General features: G+C 39.0%; 1 protein-coding gene across 2 annotated transcripts in view; it reads right to left on the reverse strand.

Moving 5' to 3' along the window:
• Nucleotides 1-10,825: 10,825 nt before the first annotated feature.
• Nucleotides 10,826-18,172, reverse strand: part of COL19A1 (collagen type XIX alpha 1 chain) — a 338,823-nt gene continuing 331,476 nt past the window's right edge. For both annotated transcript variants that reach the window (XM_074991087.1, XM_074991086.1), the window contains 2 exons: nt 11,658-11,786; nt 10,826-10,894 (listed from right to left, as the gene is read on the reverse strand). In XM_074991087.1, coding sequence (XP_074847188.1) covers nt 10,854-10,894; nt 11,658-11,786 — 170 coding nt within the window. In that variant the 3' untranslated portion in view covers nt 10,826-10,853. The remainder of the gene's footprint in view (nt 10,895-11,657; nt 11,787-18,172) is intronic.

An 18,172-nucleotide genomic window follows, 5' to 3' on the forward strand; every position in this document is an offset into this window, starting at 1 on the left:
GTGAAAAAAATAATGGAGCCATGAGGTATAATGTTTACCAATAGAGCCTTGCATGGATATCAAATTTATATTTGCATATGATTTGTGATCTGACGATATCTGCAGGTTTGCATGGCTCTATCAGGATGCATGTACTGTGATGAATTCAATGATAGCTGAAAGCTATCTGAAAATGAAATACAATAATAAAATACAGTGCATCATCAGATTCTTCAAACTGTGAACTGAGACAAAATATATTTACAGTGAAAAATTCAGTATGTAATTAAATGTATCACTTTTGTAAGAGAGAAGTCTCAAAATCTTTGTAGATTACATTCTTTATACTTATGAGCTTGTTTGGTCTATTAACATGTAACATTTCTGTTAGCATACTATCTGTTATTCACATTCACTTCCAGTATGGTAAAGCTTGTGTTTTCCATTTGCACCACTAATTTTTTAGGCAAAGTCACAGCTAAATTTGTAAGGGTTCATGAGCCACCCAAATACAGGGGATGATGCTGGAGTTAGATACCATTTACTTCTGGATGTATTTTTGTTTTGGTCTGTGTAACACATTTCAAAGATAAATTTATGCTGTTTGACAAACACTGAATATAAAGTAAAAATTATTTAGCAAAAGTGAAGGTCAATTTTAGTCTTGATTTCTACGACACTAATATTTGAATAAAAGCAATGTTATATCACACAAGTCATTTTAGTTAATAGATATAATTCAAAGACTCTAGCTGGCATGGCAGTATATCTGAAAAACAGATGACTGTGTAACATAAACCATCTAGATCATATTTCTTTACACATCTTTTATGTAACACTATGGACAACACACAAAATAATATAAAAAGGACAAAGAAAAGAAGCAGCTGCTGTATTCCATAAAGGCAGGTGCAGGTTGACATGAAAAGTAATAGCACACCATCATGACAATCAGAAGCACTAAAATATTTTAATTCATTATCAGTGAGTTAAGGATTTACTTCACATTTAGCCTTCCTTATCAGGTAAACATGTAAGTTTGTCTATAAAACAGATGATCAGAAAACACAAAGGGAGGATTGATAACAAAGGAAACCAATCCTAATGCTATAGAAACATCTGTTCTTATTTTAGCACTGAAACCACATATAGTTCATTTATACAAAATATCCCTATATTAACAACAATAATGTAGAAGATCACAAGTAGATTGCAATACTACTTGATTTAAAAAAGCACCCTACTCTGAGATTTATTCAAGACTCCACTAGGCTTACTGCTCTCTTAAAGATGCATAACTTTAAAGAAGAGATAAATTAATTTCTCAAAGTGACATGATTTTTTACTATATATCCCCTTGCACTGTATGCTATACAAAACCAAAAAATATCTACTTAATATACCCTGGAAACATCCAATAAAGACAGTACTGTTGTAAACACTGCTCTCTAAAAACAAATTGTAATTTAGAAAAAAGTATAGTAGCCTCACAGATTAAACTGGAAAAATGGCACAACATGTAAAGTATCTACATTGCACTGTTTCCTGCCTTCCATTTTTAGCGTTCAGTCTCTGTTCAATCCTTTGCACTAACAAATGCATTTTGAGTACCACCACGTGCATAAAAGGTGAATAGCTGTGAAATGCTTTGACATAAACTAAACCACAGCAGCATTATCTAAATAGCTCTAAGTATACCATCCACTTTAAGAAAATTCCAAACTTATCTTCACAAATATGGGGGCAGTAAGCTTTTATAACAATCATGAATCTAGAACAATTTGAAAGACCTTGTTAACATGATAACTCCTCATATTTCAATTCTTGATATTGTTTTAGCTAAACAAATCTCAATTCAGAAAAATATCTCATGCTCTCCAAAAGATAATTCTCTTGCATTTGGCAACATTTACTATAGCACATATTAGTTAATCAACATAGAAATGAAACTGAAGAAGAAAAGCAACATCCTCAAAACAGGTATAAATCACGGCAACATTAATCCAAAACTCCCAAAAAATTCTGAAGATAAAACCTGCCAAATGAGAAGCATGTTTCAGGCCACATTCTGCTGTCCATTCTACTCAACTATAACTGAAATAACTCAGTATAAAAGTAGAGTTAATCCAAACACAGAATGTGTCTTCATATTTTGGAAACTGTATGCAAGTATTTGATATTACAAATCGTTAACCAAATAGACAGAGTGAAATAAATTAACTACCAACACAGTTACCTGGGAGAACATCAAAATGTTCAATTACAGCTTTTTAAAACTCTAATAATGAGTCAAAATGAGGGAAAAAAGCACCTGTAAGAAATATGTATGAAAATAATCTTTTTCAAATATGTAACAAGTTTTGCTTCATGACAAATTCAAGTAACATTTATAAAATCAGGCTAGGTAAATTATAAGCTTTCAATCGTCAGCCAACTCAGTGCCCAAAATATACACATAAAACCAAGTGATATATCTACATACACTATTGTGTATAGCATTGCAGAAAGGAAACAAGCTCATAAAAATTTGAATCATGAAACATTCTTAAAAGACAGCATTTTTTTACGATCATCACAGGAAATGAAGTTTAGAATTAATTTATAAAATTAAAAATATTTTGAATACTTTAAATAAGACTTGGAATCACAAGAGAAGTACAAATAATCTAATTAAAAATACCTATGGCATTATACCTGACCAGCAGTTCATGTAACTAAACTGACAACACATATGGCCAATTTCTCTGGTGGTATTAATTCACTTGCTTCAACAGAATTATGCCAGAAAAGAATTTGGACCATACAGTCATGGATGCAGCTGAACAAAGCAACCCATTAAAAATCTGTCTCTAGATCTACTTGCAAAGATCTCTATTCAGACCAAATTTCCTTGTCACTGAAGATTTTCTGAAGGCATCTACACTTCAGCTCCTCTAAGGTCCAATTTGCATTAAAAAGTAAAAAGAAAAAAAAATTATGGTTGTCTCTTTTGGAGTCAGAAAGTCCAAGATTTGGCAACAACCCCCGGATAGTTATGGATCAAGTAGTCTTGTCATCCGCCTTGCTCATACTGTATATGACTACCTAGCTGAGTGCAATTTGAGAAAACCATCAACAAATCACTGACAATATAGAGTTTTGTTTTCCACCATGGCCACCCATTTATTCTGTGGTCTTGATTAGAGGACTACAGCATTTGCAGCTTCCAGCCCACAATAGTTTCAAATGAGACTACTGAACTGATGGTCCCTTCTGCTCCTAAACTCTATGATACTTGTCAGGTAATCCTACATATATCCCAGGGAATGAACGAGGCTAATAGTCAGATGATCTAGATTCATTGGTTTCATGGAATTCAGAGGGTATTTTGGGGACGAAAAAAAAGCCTCTTTGCATTAACCCTGGATGAACTGAAATTTTATTCACAGTTATTGACCCTCTGCTAGATGTTCCACTTCTTGTCTGTAAGATTCATTTCACTCTATTTCACTTTGTTTCCTAAGTGATAGCATCTGCCATGTAAGAGTCACATGAAGGGTGGGTAAACTGAATATAGTTAAGCTCTATGATGCTTTTCCAAAGTGAATTTTTCATGTTTCCAAGCATATCATGCATTCCAACTAGTTTTTTTTTTTTGTTCCATTCTAATCTGTCCCTGTTCGGATATCCTTTTTTGACACATACGGTGATGTGACAAGGACATCAAGGAACTACATGTTGTGAGTGTAACACTTGCTGAGTTTTAAAGGTTACCATGTTGACCTTATCACTGTCTAGTACTTACACTCTTAAGTAAAATGTCTTTACATGGCAAGCAGGAATAATGCCTGTCTACCAGATTAATTTGAGTGCAGACAACTAGGAGACCACATATCATGTGATTGTAACTATTGAAGCATGTGGCATTAACAAATGAAGACAAAGCTAAAAATAAAGCTAAACCCCTACAACTGGCCATCTTGGACTTATGCACCTGAAGTTAAGTGAATGAGCTGGTTGTAACCTGATTTATTATTCAGTGATAGGAAATGTCTTTATTGGACTGATCCGATCAATTTCCAGATAGTCTGAATGCAGCAATATGGTGCACAAGGGTAGAGAGAACATCACAACAAAATCTTCACCTTTTCCCTTTGCCTCCATAGAAGCAATTCAAGCAAGCTTAGAGGTCCTGGGTCAGCTGGGTGTGGAAACCTCTGACATGACTTTCTGAAGTGATTGGTAACATTTGGTATAAACAGAGTTTCTGCAGCACTCTAACAAAGAAAATAAATTTCAGTGTGAACAGGTGAATTTAAAAATTCTACAACTATAATTCACTCTGTGATAAGATGAATAAAACCAGTATTAACAAGACTTCAGAATCTGTACAGTCTTAAGATCATTAAGTTGTACGAAAATAAATTTTGTTTGAAGACAAAAGCTCATAAGAACTATTGGGCCTGTTGTCTCCTCTAAAACAGAGAAACTAAAAATATAACACATGGAATGAACTCAAAATAATTTCAAAACTCGGATAAGGCAATTACTGTAGCAAAAGACTCGCTCTAAGTGCTCTATAAAATGCCTCCACATTGTATAGTACATATATATATGCATTAAGAATTATGAAGATTAAGTGGATTCATAAAGGGAAATAAAGTATAAACATGAACCAAAGTGTCTCTGGAGGGGTGTTTATTTCCCACTGGCACGCTGTCGAGCCTGAGATACAGGATAATAACAATCTGCTGGGTTGCACCTTCCGCTTGGCCCTGGAGGGCCCTGAAGACCTGGTGACCCTGGAGTGCCTGGAGGACCTGGAACACCAGTAGCTGATGAAATAAGATAGCAGTTAGCATAGACATCTATACTGTGCACATGGTGAGCTTGCACATACTCTCAGAAGTCTGCTTCTTCACACCAACTACACAGCAAGAGGCACAGAGCCTGATTCTGACTCAAACCAAGAAAATTATAGGTTACCTTATGAAAATCAAAGGAGGTGCAAAGGTATAAAACTGGCTTGAGATCAGAATCAGGTCTAAGGAATGGGTAAAGCTAGAGACATTTACCTGAAGGGCCAGGTGGACCAGGATTACCTGGGAGTCCAATACCAGGCTCACCTCTTTCCCCTTTCTGTCCTCTGTAACCTAGAAAGGGTATACAAGATAAAAAGAATAAGAGTACCCTGTAATTATAAACATAGTTTTTTTCTATCCACCCTACTGACATGACACTACAAAAATCAAAACACCAACCCATGTGGAAACAGATGCACATATTCTCTGAAGCTGATAATCCAGCTGTTGTATTATTGGCCTTCCTTCAATCACATACTGGAAGATTTCTAACAGTAACTGGTGGATCCTGACACAGAGCAGTATCAGTTAATCAACTGGCTTCCCCCTTCCCAAAGATTTTTTGCTAGTGTGGCAAAGATTTAAGGACAAAAACCAGAAGATGTGTCCTGCTTCAATATTAGCCACAGGATGAAAGGACATATGGAACCCAACAAAAGATTAGGCATGGTAGAAAAAGTTAAAAAGCTACCTAAAAGAATATGAGACTTGATAGCCAGTTTAATTCAGTTTCTTCACTACAATGTGCTCACTGTATTGAACAGAATGTAATGCCAGAGGGTAGCTTTACACCAAGGCAGTCAAACTTATTGACTACAAATAACTCAACATTTCTGAGAAGCTATCTCAATTGTTATCATTTGTAGTACATATGTGTAACGTTCTTGGGCAGGGCTTCATCCTCTGGTGGGTTTGCAAAGTAGTATGCACACCCTTCCCTCTAGACAAATGGGGAGGAAAGCCCTTTAGTCACAGCCTACATCCAAAGCTGCCTTCACTTTTAGTATGGTGTTGTGGGAGCTTGTGAAGATTACAGGTGCCAGCATGCGAAGGACTACTCTGACCTATGTGCCTGATTATTGCGCACATGCTCAGTAATTGTGCACAACACACTTGGGTGTGCGCTCTGCACTGCCCACTACTCTGTACTGAAGTGGAGTGGCTGCATTTGTTCGTCTGTAAGCAAAATCAGCCCTCAGCTGCATGCAAATTAGGTTTTCAGCCCTCTTGCTTCATGACAAGTTGCCAAGAAGGTTCCATCAGCCGGGCAAACTCAGGATGTCCTTAGAATAGCAGTATCATTGTCACTGAAATAATAATATTCCTTACAATTTTCCTCAGTCATAAAATAGGCCTGTGGACTTCTACATTAAACAAAATGAATGATGATAAATATGGCTTAAGAGGAATAACAAGTAAGGACACCTAACTTTTGTATGGATTTGTGGGAGGCCCACTCCTCCTCCTCCATGGAAGAGTAAACGTGCCTGTGTGTATGGGTGGGCTGGAGATATAGACTGAGGATTAATGCTCCTTCCCTGGTGACATTTAGAATTGTAATATAGTTTTAGCACCTAACTATGCCTAGTAAGATGTGCCCTTTTTGGAGTAGCTGTCCCCTAATGACAAAAAATAAAATTAGAAGACAGGGGTTATGTGGTGACCAACGAGTACTGAGTTCATTGTTATCTGAAAAATAATGGGAGTGGCAGGTGACAGGCTAGAATAGCCTTTTAGAAGGACTACAAGGAAACACCACTTCATGTGACAAATGAAGAAAAAAATGAGAACCCATATAAATGTTGTGGGCACCAAATGAAACTGTACAATATCACAGTATACAGTTATACAATTTTTCTGTTAAACACAAGGCCACCTCAAAGTTCAAAAGAAACCATATTATCAATTCCCAGAGAAAAGCAGCAACTGAGAATTTATTCCCCTCTCAACATCCCAACACTGAAATGAGAACTGGAAAGCATGAAGTCCAAAACAGTAGAATATGCATGCTATGTGACATGCACTACAAGACAACATACAAAACAGGCAGGCGTCTAAGCAGAAAACAAGCAATTAAATAATTCAGAGGGGAAAAAAAACACTCTTTAAATCAGCCATGCATTCTGATACTGGGCCCCAATAAACAGAAATGTATAAGAGACCCACACACAACCGTGAAATCCTGCAACAGGAAAGGTGAAGGACCTTACATTCAGTAATGGACCTCGAATTTGTTTTAAATTGCCATGATTAACAATATTTTTGACTAAATAAGTGAGTTGGCTATGGAAGTTTTGTGCAATTCATTGTAGTTGTCAATGTTTGTGAAGGTCAACCACATAATCAAGAAGCTGGTTGTATTTCCTATTTACTATTCCTCTGTGCATCTTAATTTTACAGTGAGTAATTAGAGTACAGTTTATCAGAACATACCCACCTAATTATACTTTAAGAAAACAGCTTTACCATTACTCATTGCTGTTGTGTATTTCTATATGTATGGGACACAAAGAAATCACATTAAAACTACATCATGTTTACAATCTGTATAACATATCATGTGTACATAATAACATAGAAGGGGACTGAGGCAGACTGACAAATTCTGTAAACATTACTGAAATTCAAGTCAATAATAAGTATAAAAAAAGTCTCAAAACCAAAAAAGTCCATCTAGGCATGCTGTATGAATGAAAATAGTATAAACAATGGCTGTGTTTGAGTATACATACAAATGAATATTTTGTACATATTGGCATAGTAAGTTTCAATGATACCAACACTTAATAAAACATTTCCCAGGTAACTTCTAAAAATAATGCTTTATTTTACAGCATGTAAACAATAAGAAGAGCATGTAAGTATATTATCGGAGCACCTTTCTGAAACAATCCATTACTGAACTCTTGCAATAAAAAAGTTGATTTTCTATGAGGTATTTTTATGCAGAAGTAGGTCCCATGATTATACATCTGGACAATAACATTACAATCTACCTGAGCAAAATTTTAATAAACTCACATGAGGCAGTGAAGAGTATTATTATCCACCCAAGGAAGGTTTTTGATTTCTTACAGAAAAACCCAGGCACAGATATGATGCTCTGGGTAATCGCTACTGGCAGAGTTACAACCTCTGAACCAGGTTTTAATTTAATGCAAAAGGCCCACCAAAGCAACTGTTTTCTTTAAAGTTGTGTTCTAGAACTTTTATTTTGTTGTAATTCTTAAAACAACAAAGACCTAGAAGATTTAGGTACGGCAGTAGCTTATGCCAACAGTTCCGGTAAACACTGAGTAGTGTGCAGAAAATGGTAGCGTGCTGTTGTCTTCTCACAGTCTGACTTGAGTGGAATTTTATACACTGCTTCATTATGTGCAAACTGCCAATATTATCATTAATAATCTATCAGCAGCATCACTACTATAATCCAACAGTATGTATTCAGAGAGAGCAAAATGACATGACTGAGCATTTTGGAAGGGGAAAGTCACTGAGTTATTTAATTCAGAAAAGGTTCAACAGGATTCTTGGATGCAGTCTGGAGTCTCTTCTCCACTGACACTCATGGGAGTTATATGAGCAATGTTTAGAGAAATATTAGGCTCTTTAGCATACATTAGGGATGTTAATAGTTAACTGTTGGGGGCTGGAGCAGCCCCCTGCCTCATGTGGGCAGGGGGTTGTCCAGCTCCGCAAGGCCACTTCATGTCTGGGGCCACTCCAGTGCAGCTGCAGCAACTCCCGTCTGTGACAGGCTGGAGGAGGGCTGATTGGGAGGCTGCTCCAGTACAGCCAGGCTGGAGCAGCTCCCCCGCCACAGACAGGAGGTGCTCCAGCCTGCCTTGAGTGTCCCCATCTGCAGCGCACTGTGAACAAGGTCTGCTCCAGCTCAGCTCGAGTGCTCTTGCCTGCAGGGTGTCCAGTGGACTGGGAACCGGGGCTGCTCTGGCTGGGCTACAGAGCTCCCCCGCCTGTGGCAACACAATGGGCAGGGACGATCTCACCAGGATGGAGCAACTCCGGTCTCCAGCGTTCCGTGAGGAGGGGCATTCCAGCCCAGCTGAAGCAGCGCCTACCCATGGAAAGGGGGCTACTCCAGCCCAGGTGGGCTGGAACAGTCTCCACAGCAACCCCACCTGTTCAATACTTAACCGATTAACTCATTAAATGGAATTTTACACCCTATGAGAGGATAAAGGACAACAACCCCAAACTATCTTGCGTATTTTACTGTGTAAATGATGTACATATGAAAGAATCCTTAAATACATAGAGAGCAGCAAGGCACCATGAAGAGTTCTCAGAACAAATGTATCCTGTCTGATCTCCCTTGGATCTTCCACAGTAGTTCTGTGTGTTGGGCTACTTCAGCCAAATCTGGGAGTCCAAGGATTATGTGCGCTATGTGTGCGCCAGTGTAATGAAGTATGAGAAATAAATAGCTTTATAAAGCTCTCTGCACTTCCTTGCATGCTTTCGTTTACATCTGTGCAAACTCATGAGAATCAGTGGAGTTATGTCAACTAATATAACGTTGGACAGAATATAGCCTCACATAAAGACTACTGATATAAATAAATTGTTAATCAATTGCATATAAGTTTGTATGACATTTGTTTCCTTTACTGTATTATATCCAGAGTCTTAAAGTACACAAGGTACCTACAATAATAATTAAGCTGGTGTTTTCCATGTCACTGGTAACTTATAGTATCATGTTGCAATATTAGTACTGTATATTTACTTTTAAAAACTAAAAAGAAATGTAAAAAAATTCCTGCTATTACGTATAACCTCAAAGCTTCACTGCTAAGTCTGTATTCCAGCATTTGTGCTGCAACTTTTTGTAGAAATTATACCATTGTACTGCAATCCTAATGTAACATCATAGCTATTTGTATCTGACATATTTTGTCTGATGCACCGACCCATGAGGTTAATATCGTTTTTTCCTTGCATTGTAAGAACACTGACAAGGCTCACAGAGAACAATTCTGAACTTCATTAACATTGTATGACTCTGTTCTCTATGTCCTAGTGATCCCTTAAATATGCATATTTTTATTTCTTAAATTTGAGCACTGAAATGCTTACGCACTGGCAACTAATATCTTTACTTCTCTCAAAAACCAGCGTCTGAACTACAGTTTAAAATAGCCAATGCAGTGTACATTATCTCTCTGGTATACCAGTTATGCATAGGAACTTATCCTGCAGAACTAAGACACACATGCACATAGCATGCTATCTTGCCAAGACTACACATCCCTGTATGTTACATGCTTCCCTGAAGAGTCTGTTTACTACATTTTTATTATTTCAGTCTGCTCAGTATTTTAAAGGTTATTTTGTGGCCTCATCCCACGAATGAAATGAACAGGCACAGCAAGGAAGGATATCTAGCGGTTACCTGTCCTCTTTGGTTTCTCACTACACGTGTAGGGGTAGGTAGGGTGCGTTCAAGTTTGCCCTTTCCTTTGCTTTCAAGCATAAATTTACATCAACCTGGGTATTTTTTATGAATACATTTCATTTAGTTCAAGTCTAGCTTTATATACTGAAACACTATACTGCAATGAAGGATAAAGTATGTGGGAATCCTGGGTCAATGGGACACTACTTTTACTTAAGGATAAAGCACAAACATAAACTTAACTTTTCTATAATCACAGCTATCATCTTCATTTCTTGACATTCACTAATTCGAAGTAATTCACATTATGGCTTGCTACTTCCCAGACAAATCTGAGAGTATCCACCATGTACAATTGCATTGAACAATCTAACATTGGCATTAAAGCTGACCATTTACAGTGATCTGAAGATTTAAATAATAACCAAGTCACTGGTGTAAAACTCTAATCCCTTTTATTGCCTTCCTCGATCCTTTATTCTTGTTTGTTCTTCTTATTCTGAGCTCATCACATTTTTCAAGCTTCAGTCAAGGGCTTGCTTTTATCACTGTTAATAGCTTTTTGCTCTTCTTTTAGCTCTCCATTCCACACATCTTCAGATTTGCTTTCATGTTCTTCATTCCAGTCTGACTTGCTCTGACTCCAGAGCAGACCAAACTAACAAAAGATAATAATAAAGAACTACCTATACATATATTGCAAATTATATACTATCCCCAATCATTGTTACATATTTTATAAATTTTTCTGGCATCCTTTTCCATTTAATCTCACATACTAGTCTGGTTTATGCTGAAATACAGGAACATCCAGTTATAATGAGGTCAGATTCTCTGAAACTACATCTATGGTGATAGACAGGACAGTAGAATCAATGTTTCAAATTATTTCAGCTCACTGTATTGTGCACTTGGCAGTTTTGGAGATGATGAAAAATCCAACTAGTGTGAAGCAGTGTTGTGATAATAGATGACTTCACTGTGAGAGAGATACACTCTATGGGGAAAATTCTTTGCTTTAGTCTTTTTTCATTAATGTTGTCCCTGGATCAGAGCTGTGAGAATTCAGACAAAGAGCTCGAATCTTTGCTTCTCAGGAGATAACCTGATGGCTAGAAATGTTGTTATAGCCTTTTTGCCCCTGTGAATGTATTTTGGGCCCAATCACTACTACATCAGGTTTTTATAAACTACATCTTGCTATCTAAATGTTATCATTTATTAGAATAAAATGCATTGCTTAGGCGTCTTTAATAAGTAAATGCCACACATTTGCTATGGGTTAATTTATAAATCTACTCTGGAAATGCATAAGTATGGTTTTAAAAGTTAATCATTAGGAAGCTAGATTTGTAGTTCTAATTTAATTATCATTAGACTTAAAAACACAGTACTTAGGAATATTTTATTGGAATCCCTACCTTGAGGTCCAGGTTCTCCTGGTGGCCCTGGTAATCCATCCTTTCCTGGTGGACCGGGTTTCCCATGACTGTGGGAAGCTAACATTGCAGCTGGCAGCTTCAGTTGGGATACAAACTGAGCCATCCTCTCTTCATTAACAATGGACAAAGAAAAGAAAATGTGTAAGAGATTTGGTAGCACAATCTATTAAAATCACTAACTTGCTCCCTCTCCTCAATTTCCAGAATAATCCAGAAGTAACTACCTGAAGTGACTTTTACTACTTCCTTTAAATGGCTAATACCCTGATCCTGCAAAGTGTAACCACTGGGAACCTTCAACCTCTCTGACTTTAATGGCAGGAGTGCTTACATCTCACAGAGTTGAACACTTAAGCACTAATATGCCATTTTGTGTGTCACTATCTATATCTGAATACACAGTTTACAATACTTGGTGATAGAGGTATACATGGCTATAGAATGGACAGCACATAAACTGACTGAAATTCATGCCTGCACAGAGTCTCCACACAAGAACTAGAATTGCATTTAAGGTACAAAAACAGGGCTTAAGTTGGGCTTAAATGCTACACAGCCCTTGCACTGGTTGCCCTTATCACCAGGGTGATTTTCCCTATCTGGTTACCTTGGCATTTTCCTAACTTTCAGAAAAATGCTGACCTGATGGAGTGTCTGAAGGTGTCAAACCTTAAAATGTGATCACAGTTAAAAATAGAGAAAAGCCAGTTAGACACTTGACTTGTCCAAGAGGCTCAAGTAACTCATTTCTCAGCATGTGGGGAGAGAGGAAATAATGACTTCATCAATGAAGAAAAACACTGAAATGTGGTTTTTACCCTGCTCCTTAGAGACAAGAATTGGGAATGGTAGAGTCAGGATTTAGTTTTTGAGGTAGGTATTCTAGTAGCAAAGAAACTGCTTGTGGTGGTTGGGAAACTTCCTAATTACAAGATGTCCTCTTCAGAATTTTTCAATTTAAAATATTAATATACATAAGAATCAGGCCAATGGTTCATCCAGCCAACACTAGATACTTCAGAGGAAATGAACTAAGTGGTCATTTTTGAGTGATCCATCACCTGTGGTCCATTCCCATGTCCTGGTAGTTTGAGGTTTAGGGACAATATAATCCACATGCATCTGCCCTATTAATTCTTCAGATATATTAGACATGTTGGGATATTAGTACCTAATATTGAATCCACTCTAATGTTGAAGATTTGAAACTTTGAGCTAAAGTCAAAACAATTCTGGAGGTGAATTCCGTCCAGAAGAGAATCTGAATAAAGAGCAGCACAGGTAGAAAATAAAACATTGAGGTGAAAAATGGAGATGAGAGCAGGCACAATACAATTCTGTTTTGCAACACAACTGTAAGGTTCCATGCTTACATCTGACTCCAAATCACTGTACAGGCTGAAGTCTCTAATCCAGAACTCTCTCATATGGCAACATCTGTAACCTGGCATAATTTTAGTTAGCCGGACAACCACTTATCATGGGTCTAGCCAAGTTTCCTAGGGTCCCATAAAGTTTGTTTACAGCCACCAGTCCTGGGTCTCTGTGTTCTGTGCTGTTATTTAGCTATAAATTACCCCTAAATGTCTTCTAAGAGCCCCGTAAGCAGTGGAAGTGTTGGTAAGGTGTTAGAAAATGACCTTCCATCGCCCAGTAAATTCTCTCGTCTAGCACCAGTCAGGTCCCCAGGGTGCTGGAGGAGAGAGGTTCAACCTGTATTTATGGTGCTAGATGTCTGGCATCGAAAACATATAAAAAATGACTTTCTATAACATGCATGCTCTACTTTTGAAATATTTCTGTCCAAGAATGGCAATGCATAAACTAGGGCTTAATCCGGTAGCCACTGCATTTATAGGACTCCCATTTTCATTAGAGGGAGTTCCACTTACAGAGCGGCTACAGGAACAGGCACACATCAGTCCTGCAACAAACTGAATATTGTTCTGCTTAAGTGTGGCTCAGCTGATCGCTCCTGGAGTGACGTGTTAGAGGGACAGGTTTAATTCCTGAGCTTTGCAGGAATATTTGTAGAAGCTATTCTTCATATATATACAACTAGCAAACACACTTACGTTTCCTGTTGATAGTATCTTTCCTCTGTTTTAGTGGGTTTTTTTAACCAAACAGCTCTCAATTGTATCAGAACAAAAAAGCAGTCCAGTAGCACTCTAAGACTAACAAAATAATTTATTAGGTGATGAGCTTTTGCGGGACAGACCCAGTTCTTCAGACCATAGCCAGACCAGAACAGACTCCCCTCAATTGTGTTCTCTTAGGACGGTAAGAAAAACGAATACTTCTGTTTACACAGGCAGACCTGCTATGTACAGGGGTGGAACTAGTGAGGGATGAACACAACCCCTGACAGCATTTAGGTGAATGTGTGGTGCCTTTTCAAAGATATTACACGACTGATTAGTATTATTACTACCACTTACATGACTGACAAAAGGAGGTGTCTGACATGAATCTTCACACATCATATGGCTGGAAAGTGACACTGCCCTGCACTCCCTTGGCAGTGGCAGCTCCCATCCCACTGGACTGGGACCAGCTCTGGGCACGATGGTATGGCACCTGGGTCTTGCTGCATTGTGAACACCACATTGTGATGCTGCTCACTCTAACCTGACCCAACTGTCTGTCACGATGGAGGTGCAGGTGGCCAAACACAAATGGTACTACAGCCCCATGTGAGTCCTGGATGAGTGCGAGGTGGGCTTACTTTCCTCCTGGGCCTCCTTTCTGGAGTTAGGGTTGCGGTGTGGGGGCTGGGTGCAGCAGAAATATACAGGTGTGATAACCTGAAATTAGAAAGCTAACAGAAAATGATGATCCTCTGTACTCCCTTGTTGCAAACTCCACATCCATTATCCAGCTATTAATTGGCAGAGCTGTGACAAACTGTTCCTGCAAAACTGTAGAGGGCATGAATCTATTCCTGTGCTGCATGAATAATTCAATAAGACAATTCTACTGTCACTGGGCAAAAGTGTTCAAACCACCAGAGGTTCATCCAGTCTGGGGGAAGTTCAGACTGACACAAATTAGCTCTGCAACAGAACAGCATTTCTCCCTAATTTTTTTAGGTACAGGTTGGACCGCCATGGTCCAGCACCTGACCAGTCCCGAACAAGAGAATTTGCTGGACCAGTGGAGGTCCCATGACACTGGCCCCAAGCCCTGCCTGCTACCTGCTTTCTGGACAGCCAGGCTCTGGCTCCTGTTGCAGAGTTGTGGTCCTGCTTGCTGTGGGCTGTTGTGGGGCTTCAGCCCTTGCTCCATGCTCCCTGGGGCTGACATGGGCCTCTGGCTCTGGGCCCATACTGCTATGGGCTGCTGCAGGGCTCCAGCCCTGGTCCCACACCTTCCCCAGCCAGGCTGCTGAACCTACTGCCCCTGGTCCCAACTGGCCCTCCTACTCTTAGGCTCCCAGGCTCTCCTGCCCAGGAGCACCTGAATTGAGGATGCTGCCAGAGTGCTGGTTTTCAGAATGTAGCTTGTAATTTGTTTTTTCCCGTAAGAGTTAATAAGAACACAAGATGTATAAAAGTATTTGCTGTGGCTCTTCCATCATTTATTGCACTATGCTCTGGGTACTTTGCAAGCTAGGTGACTATGTGATAATAGCACGGCAAGGCGCATCTGGTACATTATTCTGCTGCCAGACTGCTGATCTACTCCTAAAGTAGTTTAGAAAGCCCTTCTCTCCCATTCAAACCCAACAGATTCTGGGGGATTTAGTGTCCCAATTCACTCTGATACTTAGCAGGTGAGATTACTGGATTATATGATGAGAAAATAATCCCAAATATTTCTACAGTGAGTAAATAAACACAGAAACAAGCAGACAAGTATGTAATACTAGAATAATAATGTAAACGGGCCCTGTTGACTTTTCAAACAAAAATACTGGACTCTGAGTTTTATCACTAACACAGTAAGAGAGAATTACACTACCATATTTGGGGGAGTTTTCTTAATTAATTGCCATTGTTATTATGCACTGAATTTGACTAGTTACCTAAACTGAGCCGCTGCAGCCTTTCCAGCCCCACTTCTATGATATGTTTGGGCTGCAGTGGACAGTGGAGACCACAGGGGAACTGCCTCCTGGACCTCCATTAACCTGGACTCAGTGAAGGTTGGAGCAGCTTCTTAGATAAACTCAGTAACTGAGTTTATGCTGGTGGGAGAGTTGGCATTGTTGAGTTTGGACTCACCACACCTCTAGCTTCTTCCTGCATATCCCAGCAGCGGAGAAGCTAATGTGGCTATTTTGCCTTCACTGGGTGTTGACAAGGTGTTCCCTTTGAGGGATCTGCAGGTCAGAGTATCAGAGTCAGTGCTGATTAGGGCCATTCCAATTGTATATCTGACATTTTTGTATTGTGAAGACATTGATCAGCATTCACATGATCACAGCATACTCTCCGTCAGTGTCTGGTCTGGAACCAGGAAGCTAATGATCCAACCAACAGAGCAAATTGGGTGATGCATTCTGGTCATGAGCATCCCTGAGGTACAGTGCACATATGCCAAGAAGGTTGTAACATGATCAGAGGAACTTTGATCACTGTTATTGAGGGGCCATCAGGAAAACAGGGAATGTGAGGAGCTGGGCTGGTAGCTATTCAGCCACATAGACAAAGCAGTGCACAAGGATTAATGAGGTCCCATCTGTTGAACTTAAACTGCATTCAGCTTCACCCTTTGCTAATGAAAGAATTATAACATGCAATATCAGTATTAAAACATGTCATAAATGGGAAGACTATATGAATAAAAATAATATAAAATACATTCAAAAGGGAATTAATCATTAAGAAATAATCTAAGCTCTGTTTATGAAGGAATGCAAAAGTTTGATCCAAAAGGAGTCCTGTGGCACCTTAAAGACAAAAAGATTTATTTGGCCATAAGCTTTTGTTGGTAGAAATCACTTTGACAGCTGCATCTATGTGTATGGAAGATGTGAATGTGAGAGACAGAGTGGACAGTGGCTTCGCTACCAAAATATATGAATGATTTTTTTTAAGTCAAATGACAGTTAATGAGGACCTTCTGAATTAGTTCAAAATAAAATTCATCATCATCATCATCATCAACAACCATTGGCTCGGCACCAGTTGGTGTCTGATGCCTCTCTCACAATTTTTTCTTCCATCTTTCCCTGTCCAGTGTGGAATGGCTTAGTTTCTGTAGACTAGCTCTACAACAATCCACTATATAATTTAACCATTCATTGTTGGGCCTGTCTTTCCTATTCGAAACATCCATTATGCCAAATACCAGGGTCTTGATTTTTTGTTCGTCATTCATTCTGAAAATATGTCCAAATAGCTGTAACGTGCATTGTATAATCTTCTGCAGTAGGTTCTCTTTTGGCGTATCTTCCTATATAATTCCTCATTGGTGACCTTCTGCATCCATCTTATTCTCAGGATCTTTCCATAACATCTCCTCTCGAATGCTAATATTCTTCTGTTTGAATCTTTCATTATCATCCATGTCTCACATCTGTACAACATGTTGCTGCAACATGCACATTTTCAAGATGCTCAACTTTGTTCCATTAGAACATGGAATGGCCAAATACTGTGGGTGACTGGAAAATTAGAGTTGCTTCAGAAGGAGAGGGAGAGAAACCAATGTTATATGCTTGGACTGGCGGAGATGCGTTGGATGGCATTGGGAGAGGTGTGCGGATGCAAAGTCATTTGGTTAGGGAACGAAATGAAGTGTGAGGCAGGAGTCGGATTCCTTCTTAGCAAAACAGCTAGATGACCATTGTCAGGATAAAAGCTGGTGAGTGCAAGAATAATGGTCGTGAGATTTGAAGCAAAACCGTTCAACATCTTGGTCATTCAGGTGTATGCACCTATGTCAGAGAGTATGGAGGAAGAGACTGAGCTATTCTACAAGGACTTGACAAAGATGCTGGAGGAGATACTAAAGAGAGATGTGTTGATCATCAGAGGAGATTAGAACGAGAAGGTCGGAGCAGCTAACAAAATTTGGGAGAGAGTCATGGGAAGGTTTGGATATGGAGAAAGAAACAAATGAGGTGAGAAACTACTAGAGTTTGCCATGGAGCATGAGATGGTGATCTGCAACACAAGATCCCAACAAAAGGACTGTAGGAAGTGGACATGGTGGTGAATGATGGGAAGTCCAAGAACGTGATAGATATGGTTTTGATGAGAAGATAGATAACATCAGTACAGCAGTGATGAACCTTCCAAGGAATGGATACAGACTCGGACCACAATCTAATGATCACAAACATCAATATGAAACTCAAGAGAAAGTGTAAGACACAGTTGAAGAAAAGAAGACACATGGCAAGGCTAGGTGAGGAAGAAATAGGAAATGCATACAGAGCAGCACTCAAAGAGAAGGTTAGGAATGTGGCCATGGAGAAAGACCTAGATAAGAGAGTTGAAGGGATAGCCAAGGTGATAGAAGAGGCATTTGAGCGGACTGTTCCA

This window comes from Carettochelys insculpta, chromosome 3 (assembly GCF_033958435.1).
Source record: "Carettochelys insculpta isolate YL-2023 chromosome 3, ASM3395843v1, whole genome shotgun sequence".
In the NCBI taxonomy this organism is placed as follows: Eukaryota; Metazoa; Chordata; order Testudines; family Carettochelyidae; genus Carettochelys; species Carettochelys insculpta.